General features: G+C 44.5%; 2 protein-coding genes across 2 annotated transcripts in view; one reads left to right on the top strand and one right to left on the bottom strand.

Annotated features, from left to right (window-relative positions):
• Positions 1-713: 713 nt before the first annotated feature.
• Positions 714-5,480, top strand: tmem129 (transmembrane protein 129, E3 ubiquitin protein ligase). The gene is made up of 7 exons (XM_005751279.1): positions 714-968; positions 1,396-1,454; positions 2,475-2,732; positions 4,154-4,314; positions 4,393-4,552; positions 4,633-4,705; positions 4,786-5,480. The coding sequence occupies exons 1-7, from the start codon at positions 764-766 to the stop codon at positions 4,971-4,973; spliced, it is 1,104 nt and encodes a 367-aa protein (XP_005751336.1). The 5' UTR covers positions 714-763; the 3' UTR covers positions 4,974-5,480.
• Positions 5,481-6,766: 1,286 nt separating this feature from the next.
• atoh8 (atonal bHLH transcription factor 8) overlaps positions 6,767-10,284 on the bottom strand; it is an 11,983-nt gene continuing 8,465 nt past the window's right edge. The window contains exon 4 of the mRNA XM_005751278.1: positions 6,767-7,347. Within this exon, the coding sequence (XP_005751335.1) occupies positions 7,321-7,347 (27 nt within the window). The 3' untranslated portion in view covers positions 6,767-7,320. The remainder of the gene's footprint in view (positions 7,348-10,284) is intronic.

The following is a 10,284-nucleotide window of genomic DNA, read 5'->3' as shown; positions in this document are numbered from 1 at the left end:
TCTGGCTGGGTATCCAGTTACAGAAGCAACACATTAACAAGAGAAGTCTGAGTAAAACCAGTTACTTTCCCTAGTAACTAGTTACTTTGAAAGTAACGAGTAACTTGAAGTAACTGAGTTACTTTTGATAGAAGTAACTAGTAATGTAACTAAGTTACTAATTTAAAGTAACTTACCCAACACTGGTAGTTACATATATTACATGATATGTGGCAGCCCCCAAGAGTACCAAATACCTGAGGCCACACATCTAGGAGACATCTGTGCGCCTATCCCAGGAGGAGGAGGAGGGAGGACCGAAGTATTGTATATTGTTTTTTGTTATCTCTCTTGTGAAGCACTTTGTGACATCTGTCAGTGAAATGTGCGATATATAAATAAACTTTTACCACGGCCAAAGGTGAGAGGACCAGAGGGGACGGACCAGCCACCCTGGTACCAGTCAAGAGTAACCCTGACCCAGCAAGTTTGGTGCGGAAGATCTTTCTCCCGGCCTGCGCTGACCCTAACCCTAGAATTAGACCCGAGACTGTGGCCTCACAAACGCACTTCTAGAAGATTTTCCTTTTACAGATGAGCTGAAGCTGAAGTGAAGAGCATATGTGTGATAGGCAGACCAGACTTTCGGTTCGTCTTCTTCAAGCCGGTAGGGGGCGGTAATGGCTCAACCCGGTGTTTGAAAAAGCGTCGAAGAAAAGAAAAGACGACGAAGAAGAAAACGTATGCGGAAGTGAGGTAAATATACTCGGACCTTGGCAGTAGTATGGAGAGCCCGGAGCTGTCGTTTACTCTGGCTTACGTCGTCCTCTCCTTCTGTTTCGTGTTCACGCCCAATGAGTTCCGCTCGGCCGGCCTCACCATCCAGAACCTGTTCTCGTCGTGGCTGGGCAGCGAGGACGTGGGCTTCATCCAGTATCACATCAGAAGGACCAGCATCACCATCGTGGTCCACTCCGCGCTGCCTTTAGGTAAACTCGTCACTGTCACACAGGTAGAAGAGCACTCTGTTCCCCGCAATCACGTCACGCACACAGTGGGTGTTAGAACCAGTGTCACCATTATAACATTTTGGAACCATGGGTAAAAAAACGAGGCATTAAGAAAAGATTAGAACAGTTTAAATGAGTGAATGATTTGTACTTTAAATCCACGCACAGGTCAGTAATGATGGAGGACACGCCCGTGGGAGCGATAACACTTTGATTTTGAGCTTTTAAATCAGTGCTTGTCCGTAGACACGGGTTTTATATACGAGAGCCCCGAGCAGAGGACAGTCACGGTCTGACCTGGTCTTGGTTTGTTGCTCCGTGGAGGGGCCCTGTGATGTTTGTGTACCTGATAAACATGGAGCAGGTTCGTGTTTGTCTGATGCTGTATTGTGTCTTCTCTCTGCAGGTTACTACATGGGAATGTGTGTCGCTGCTCCAGAAAAAAACCTGGTTAACATTTACCAGGTGGGTCGGCTGGTGCTCTCTGCCTGCAGCCTGCACGGGGCCACGCCCTCTGTTGTGTACTTAAGGAAACACATTTATGCTGATGTAGATCCTGGAGAACAGGCGGTGCATTTGGAGAGTGAGCCGTGCTATGAGTTTACACTGGCTCATATAAAACATTATCAAAAAAACAAAACCCACGACACAGGGCTTTGGAGTCGGTCATTAACTTTTATCTTTCAGGTTCGATCTAATGCTCACCACTGTTTTTAAGCAAAGTCGGAGAATGGATCGTTAGCATTCGCAGTACACATTCTTCTTTATCCGTGTTAGCTCACTGGTAATGATGCTGGTGAAAGTCTGACAGAGAAGCAGGCTGACCAGCAGATGGCGGCGCAGCATCTCTGTTATTTATTTAAACCAAAACTCTTCCAAACAGAAGAAACGGCTCCTCTCGTGGTTACGAGCTGCTCTGTTCTCATCATCGTCCATCTCTTTTACTGCAACACGTGCCCACGCTCTGCTACAGCGCTTGGGTGAAAGTGATGTAACTGTGCGTGACAAACGGTGCATTTTCCACTGGTTGTGTGTTTGATTTCTGCCTTGTTGATCAGAGTAAGCTGTGGTGGGCTGTGGCATGCAGGGCCCACACGTGCACACTGTTAAAGGACTGCTTATGCCTACAGCCTTTTAGCCGACTCGTTCCTGGTGCAGCTTCCCCGTCTCTGGGTCCAGCTGCTGTAGCTGGGAAGAAAACCTTATGAGGCATCACATTTCCACGAGGGTTTCATGACTCTGTGGGGTAGAAAAGTTTGAATTTATGCAGGAAATGGCTTTGTTTGCAGAGTAGCACATTTGATGAATTGAAAAAAGAAGACAGTTTTCCATAATGTAATCTGTAGGAATAACCAGAACACAGGAGCCAATAAGCAAACATGTTGGAGTCATTTTGTTGTTGTCGTCTTTTGTTTAGGTTTAGTGGTTCAAACTCTCTTGATCGTGAACCTGAAGCAGTGATCTCTTGTGTTGTTGTTTCTCCAGGTTAGTGACAACTGGAGAGCGTTTCTCCTTCTGTCTCTCTGCCTCCAGTCGGTCAGCTGGATAATTGTCTTCTACTGGTCCCGGCGTCGCTGGCACAATCATCCAATCAGTAAGGTGCTGCAGGCCCATGTGCAGCCCCCTTTCTCCAGCTGGGGCTCTGTGGCAGTCAGCATCAACACTGAGTTCAGACACATAGATAAGTTTGCTACAGGAGCACCGGGAGCTCGAGTCATCGTCACTGACACCTGGGTGTTAAAGGTGAGTGTTAATAAATATGCGTGTAGCTTTTCTTTGGCATTATAACTGCACAACTCTAGTTTCACGCACTGCAGAGAAACTCCGAGAAATCCTGATCCTGTGCTTTCCTACGAGTCTCAGTTGTCAGGACAACAGTCCACAGAAAGTCCTATCAGAAAAATGACCCTTACATCATAAACATCTTTTTTTCAGCCTCTTCTCGCTATCGTCAGAGAGAAACGTGTAAGTGACTGTTTCTGATAGACTGTTGATCATAAATGAAACAAAGCGTCCGTTTGTTTCTGCTTTTATAAAGTCGGTGGTTAAAGGGCTCGCAGCTGATGTGAGATCCGTCACAGTTAGGAACTGTTATCACAGACGGACTAGAAGGAACCTTGACCCCGTTCAGTTGAAAACTGATGATATTTATTATTGCCATTGTTTCCCTGCACTCTTCGTCTCCAAGGCAACCATTTCAGAGATGGGAAAATTGCAGATTGGTTGCACGTTGTCGCAGTAATGCTGTCGTGGTAACGTTGTCGTGGTAACGCTGTCGTGGTAACACTGTCGCGGTAACGCTGTCGTGGTAACGTTGTCGTGGTAACGCTGTCGTAGTAACGCTGTCGTAGTAACGCTGTCGCGTTAAAGTTGTCGCAGTAACGCTGTCGCGGTAAAGTTGTCGTGGTAACGTTGTCGTGGTAACGCTGTCGTGGTAAAGTTGTCGTAGTAACGTTGTCGGGGTAACGTTGTCGGGGTAACGCAGTTGCGGTAACGCAGTCGCGGTAACGCAGTTGCGGTAACGCAGTCGCGGTAACGCTGTCGTGGTAACGTTGTCGCGGTAACGCAGTCGCGGTAACGTTGTCGTAGTAACGCTGTCGTGGTAACGCTGTCGCGGTAACGTTGTCGTGGTAACGCTGTTGTAGTAACGCTGTCGTGGTAAAGTTGTCGCGGTAACGCTGTCGCGGTAAAGTTGTCGTAGTAACGTTGTCGTAGTAACGTTGTCGTGGTAACGCTGTCGCAGTAACGCTGTCGCGGTAAGGTTGTTGCGGTAACGCTGTCACACTTGCGGTCTGACCATGGAAAAGTGATTCTGTGCACGGCGAACAAACAAACGCAGACCTGAGCTACAAGGACACAGAGCGACGGCCGTGGGCTTCCTGTGGGCTCTAATCATTGTGATGATTAACGGACCAACTATACAAATCCATTCTGAGCTTTTCATGTAATAATTTTGGTACATAAATATTTTTAGAGCATCTTCACTGGTTTTCTGTTATCCTGCATCTTAATATGTTTCGTTTTTTTAATGTTGGTTATTTATTGAACAGGGACTTGGTAACTTTGCTGCGTTTCAACAAGAATCCAACTGCTGACTTGTGCGCATGAGCTGCAGCTAGACTTTGTCTGCTCAGGCACATCTGACCCTCTTTGTCTGCTTCTAGGTGACCACGTATCACATTTACATGGCCCTGCAGAGCGATTGCCACGTCACAGTGACAGAGTCCACACAGCACCACCTGAGTCCGGATTCAGCCTCGCCCACAGAGATCCTGACCCTGAGAGTTGACAGCATTAACCCTGCTGTCACACCATTCAATATCAAGTATGTGTTGTCTTGACAAAACGGCACGGCTCGTGTCAAAACAAAGAGAAATCAAATCGTCTTTCCCACTCGTTCCAGGCTCAACTCTACGGAGTACGCAGAGCTCCGGGAGAAGCTCCGGGCTCCTATCAGAAACTCTCCTAATGTGGTGATCCATCGAACGCTCAGTGAACTCTTTTTGGAAACGTTCAAGGCTCAGGTGGACCTCAATCAGCCGTACACCCTCCCCCACGGACAGGTACACACTGCTGCATTCATCAAATTGTGTCCAGTGCTGAGATGAGATGAGTCAGAAGCATGTGCTGTGTGCGTACACAGGAGTTAGAGCCCTGTATCGGCTGCATGCAGGTTCCAGCAAACGCCAAACTGGTCACGCTTTGCCACGAAGCAGGTAAAACTACGCTGATCGTTTTTTGGGTGGGTTCATATGTGCTCGTGTAACTACGCCTGTGTGATTCCTGTCTGCTACAGAGACCGATGATGACGATTCAGACTGCCAGCAGTGTCACTGCAGACCCATGTGGTGTCTGTTGTGTCTGGGTCGATGGTTCGCCAGCCGTCTAGACGAGCAGACACCGGAGACGTGGTTGTCCAGCAGGGTTCCCTGCCCTACTTGTAGAGCCAAGTTCTGTATTCTGGATGTGTGCGCAGTCCGATGACGGGCACACGTCTCCCCCCACACTGACTTTTAATGTTTCCAATGTTGACCAAGGGTTTCTGCTCAACATCCTCCAACCAGAGCGGCACCTGGACTGGATGTGGTCGTGTTCTATTTCTGCTTTTATGGAAACGAAATAAAAACAATTCTATGAGGAATCATTTATTTCATATTTGTATGTTGTTACAGCACCAAATCTTCTCATGCAGGGCCCTTTCTGCATCTTTTCTTATGCAGCGTAGCAACAAATATGAAATAAAACATGAAAAGTTTTAGATGGAACATTTATCATGTAAGGGCAAAATTCTGATTACTGTGATGTGGAGCGAATGTATGAATCTACAGTTTAATAAAGTTTAACTCAACTTGGTTTATATTTTAAATGTTTGTATGAATACCAAATATTGAAAAAGGGTGTAAATAATAAATGTACTGATATGGAAGGAAACCTCGCAGACATGGATGAAAGCTGCTGCCTGCGGTGGATTAAACGATGCCTGGAAACGGCTCACACATAGTCACCTGACTTTGTTTGTTTTTCAAATGTATTTGAGAAAAATAATACAACAGATAAACGACACCATTAATAAATGTTTTCTGTACGTTTGTCCTGCTGTTTCACATTAGCATCGTTTCCTAGCAGGGGGCAGCTTCTTTAGTGTTTAGTGGTACAGACGTCTGTGGATTCTCTTCATCTGTGACACTTTCATAATGAGTTTGTGGTTCTTACTCTAATTTGAAGTCATTCGTAGATCTATAGAAGGATACTTGATTGATCCCATCAGCGTGGGCTCAGATTGTGGTCATAAATATTTTGTACTTGTAAATTAGGATTCATATGTGTAAAATAGATTTGTGTGTGGACTCCATAAAACCCTCCAATAGCCAAACCCACCTGTTCTCTGATTGGATAGTTTGTGATTGACATGACATTGGCCAATCAGATGAAAGGAAGAAAAACTGGGTCAAAATTCGTACTTGTAATTTGAAACTTGAGTGCAGAGTTTCACACGTATTTTTTGGCTAAGTCCACACAAATCTTGTTTACACACACAAATCCTAATTTACAAGTACAAAATATTTATGACCACAATTTGAGCCCATACGTCAAGATTTCTGACTGGGAACTCACCATTGCCCCGGCCCAGATTTGTAGAAAGGTACAATTCAAGCTTTTGACAGCGACCTCTGTGTGTGGACCCTGATGGGCTGCGGAGCTTCTGACTATAGACGCGCTACCATCCACATTTGCACATGGACAAAGATTTTATTTTATTTAGGACGTCTTCATTTATCTGATTTTTTTTTTTATTCAGAACTATTTATGTTGCACAGCTGTTCCTGACAGACTGACAGTGAAAAATCACAGAGTCCATGAAAACTACAGATAAAAACCAAAGAGGAGGAGCTGTGACAGAATATGTACGGAGCCCCGCAGGGGACATGGGAGGAAAAAATTAAGACGGACTTTTGCGAGATCTTGCAAAAGTTGAATTCCAACAATGGCGGCAGCTACTTAGTTGTAATGTTACTCTTTCTGCGTCACAAAATACACTTCTAAGATATTTTGAGGCGTGAATGTAGTTGTGTAAACGTCAGATATCTGCTCGGTTTACAAGACATCACATATTTGCAAAAGTGCTCCGACGTTTTTGGAGATGTATGAAACTTTTGCGAGATCCCGAGTTAGTTTTGCGAGATCTCGCAAAAGTCCGTCTTAATTTTTTTCTCCCATGTCCCCTGCAGGGCTCCGTAAATATGGGACAGAAAAATGAATGAACACTTCAGTGGGGTTGGAATATATCATTTATTTATTGAAGGTATTTATTTGAATTCCAAATCTGTATGGCCTTTCATTCATACTTTCTCTCACCTTAGGATTTGTACCTTAGTTTTAGCATCGTTCACATTTAATGTTGAATTCATACAAGGAATCAAGATGTTTAGTAATGTTGCTTAAATTGATATACAGAACAGAGAGTAGCAAAGAAACCTAGATTTATGTAAACATTGTCATATTATTGGTTAAATATTTAGGTAACTGCCATGTCGGGTAAATTAAGCAAAGTTAGGATGATCATTGTTCACATACTTGTAAACACTACTATCTATTATTAATTCTTAGGTGTCATCCTGATCATCCTTCTGTCCACCAGGAAACATTATCAGCTATTTCTCAGGAAATCTAAATTGAATCTGAATGACATGAGCCTCTTTCTTTTTACAGTAAATGCTACTGTTTCATGCTTTTTTCCTTCTACACAGTGCAACAGTAGAGTGTGGCCTGAGGCTGGCTGTGTGATCGTGCAGTGGGAAGAGGTGATTCTGGTAGCAGTAGTCTCAAAGCATCAAACATCCTCGGGCATTCTTCCAACCTGCCAAAATAAAATCATTTCAGTTAATAAAGGAATGTGTTTATTGTGTGTGCTGCAGGAGGAAGCATGTGACGAGGAAAGCGTTCATCTAGATCTAAACCTATGCAGGACAAACAGTGATTGTGAATGGAAGATAAGACGAGAAGATGATCTTCAATCCGATATTATTTATACAGCGCCAACTCATAACAACAGTCACCTCTGTACTGTAAGGTAGACCCTACAATAACACATGCAGAGGAAAACTCAACAATCATACGACCCCCTATGGAAGAAACCTCCGGCAGAACCAGGCTCAGCGAGGGGCGGGGCCATCTGCCATCAGCTGGGCAGTGTTATTAGTTTTCATGTAGCAACAAAATGACCTTCTTCTGATACTCAGAGTGAAAAGTTGCAGAGAATCATTGCTTAACTAAACTGTCACAGAATAATCTAAATGTATTAGTATTTACATGGTAACTGGACTGATGGCTCTGCACTTTTCTGCTCTCCTGGAGGACTCAGCGCGCTCTATGCAACACGCCACATTCACCCAGTCACACCAGCACTTTCTTCTTTCAGTGCTGTTTAGCTAACATTCACGATGGATGCATCAGAGAGCAACTGGGGGGTAGTATCTTCCCCAAGCATATTTGGCATGCAGATTAGTGGGAGCCCAAACCAATTAAGGCGGTTCAGGGATCTGACAAGGATGCCTCCTGGGCGCCTCCTGGGTGAGGTGTTCCGGGCATGTCCCACCAGGAGGAGGCCCCAGGGCCCATATTTCTCGGCTGGCCTGGGAACGCCTTGGTGTTCCCCGGATAAGCTGGAGGAGGTGGCTGGGGAGAGGGAAGTCTGGGCTTCTCTGCTTGGGCTGCTGCCCCCACGACCCAGCCCCGGATAAGCGGAAGAAGATGGATGGACGGGAGCCTGGATCAAACCCATAACCTTCCAGTCAGTAGCTGACCTGCTCTACCACCTGAGCTACAGCCAACCAACATACCAACTTGTACTCGTACCTCACTTATTTGCTGCATAGCGCTGTTTGAACGTTGATGAGGGATGTTGGGACCTCGAGGAAATCCCACCTTAATTTGTGTAAGTGGGATTCAGACCAAAGACAGCTGTGACGATTCAGTAATTTGTTTTGAGGTTTTCCAAACACGTAAACACTTAACAGTGGCGATATGAATACAAAACACTATTTTCCTGTTATACAGGAATTTACCAGGAATATGCACATTTATTTGCACAGCCTGGTGATGCTCGAGATGTAACAAATAACCCTTGCATCCCATTTAGAAATGACAACTTCACCGCCTCATTGTTACTTTGTGACCTCTTATATAATGTATATTCTGTGCCTGCTGTCATAAATGCCTCATGGTTTTAATGCTCTCCAATGGTTTGATTTCTTTACTGCTGGTTTTTAATAACTTTACTTGAACCCACTTGCAGACCTCCAAAGTCTGACCCGGTGACCTCGCTGTCGTGACGTTTCCATGAAAAGTGACCAGGGTGCCATTAGAGGTCCCTGGTTATATTTTTGTAAATATGATTAAATATGGAAACTTGCAGGAGTCCTGGATGTTTCGTTAATATTTTAATTAGCCAATACTTTGACATGTTTTGATGCATCTATCCCTGTTACAGGTTTCATGCCCTCACATCTCTGATGTCGTCATGTTTACACTTTCATCAAGACTGGACAGTGTACATCCACGCGCCAGTATTATGTCACATTAATAGTACCACCCAGTGGCAACATGCCATCAACAGTAGGTGATAAACATCCACTATACAGAACTTTTTCTGAGTGATGTGAAACACACCAACATATAAACACTGTGTTTTGTTGTGTATTAAAGAAGCTAGATTCAACACGGACACAGACTTCTGCTCCCAGCTTTAGGAGGATTTACGAGATATTCCACAGACCTTCAGCATTTATGACTTTCTGTCCACCATCTTGGTTTTGAGTAAAACAAACTACCCATGAGTGGCCAATAGTAAGCAGAGATGAAGGACTGGTGTCCACTGTGCTGGCTGATATGCAGCTATAACAAAAAAACGCATGCATAGCAACCACTATAAAATCTGATGCTTACTGAGAGTCTGGCAAATATTAGGCCGCCCTCATAGTGCCGCCAAGTAACAACAGGAAATCAGCATTAGGTAACAAACATCATGTGATCTACATGAAACCTTATCGATATTTATAAATACTGATATAGTGAGAAAATATTGTTCATGTTACTTCTGTCTCCTCAGAACTATTTGTTAGAAAGTAAATAACAACCTTGTAGTTATTCAGTGATTTTATGAAGCTGTTGTAAACATTCTCCCAGCAACAGAAACAAAGATGCAGCCAGATTACACACACCTGAGAAGGTTAATGGTAGTGTGTATAACCAGCCTCACCCACAGTAGTACAAAGTGGCCTCTTCAGTGAATGTGTAATGTTTTGTGCTCTCTGCTTTTCATATATGGATACAGATACAGCATGGTGCTGGTACAGAGGCTTCACCATTGAAGCGGTTGCTTGATGGTTTCCAGTTTATTAGGTCTGTCCTGTATGATGAGTGACCCGCAAACTGGCCTACCATTGGAGGGCTGCCACTGCAGGCTCTTTGTTGCATACAAACAAAGCTTTTTATTTTATATTTTTAAGAAACCGCACAGCGGCAGTTCAAACCTGTTTTTGTTCAGTCTTCTTTGTCCTGAGTATGTGCGACCTCAGAGCCAATGAAACAAAAAGGTTTTTTCCTGCTAAACGTGTATACAGACTCAGAGGCTCTGAGAAAAGCACACACACACACACACACACACACACACACACACACACACACACACACACACCACCACCCCCTACCCTGTCTTTCCACCAGCTGCTGCTGTCTGACAAGCTGATGATGACTGTGTTTTTTCCCCTCCTTGTTTCAAAGTATGTTGGAGCAG

The sequence above is a fragment of the Pundamilia nyererei genome, unplaced genomic scaffold (assembly GCF_000239375.1).
Source record: "Pundamilia nyererei isolate P.nyererei 1_Seehausen unplaced genomic scaffold, PunNye1.0 scaffold00305, whole genome shotgun sequence".
In the NCBI taxonomy this organism is placed as follows: Eukaryota; Metazoa; Chordata; class Actinopteri; order Cichliformes; family Cichlidae; genus Pundamilia; species Pundamilia nyererei.
Note: the sequence above shows the minus strand (reverse complement) of the source record. Positions and strands in the feature narration are given on the sequence as shown.

Bases quoted from the DNA above. Each gene is read 5' to 3' on its own strand.
- tmem129 (XM_005751279.1), top strand. From the start codon at position 764: ATGGAGAGCCCGGAGCTGTCGTTTACTCTGGCTTACGTCGTCCTCTCC. The intron at 1,455-2,474 runs GTGGGTCGGCTG...TTGTTTCTCCAG, and splicing joins ACCTGGTTAACATTTACCAG to GTTAGTGACAACTGGAGAGC. The intron at 4,706-4,785 runs GTAAAACTACGC...TGTCTGCTACAG, and splicing joins CACGCTTTGCCACGAAGCAG to AGACCGATGATGACGATTCA.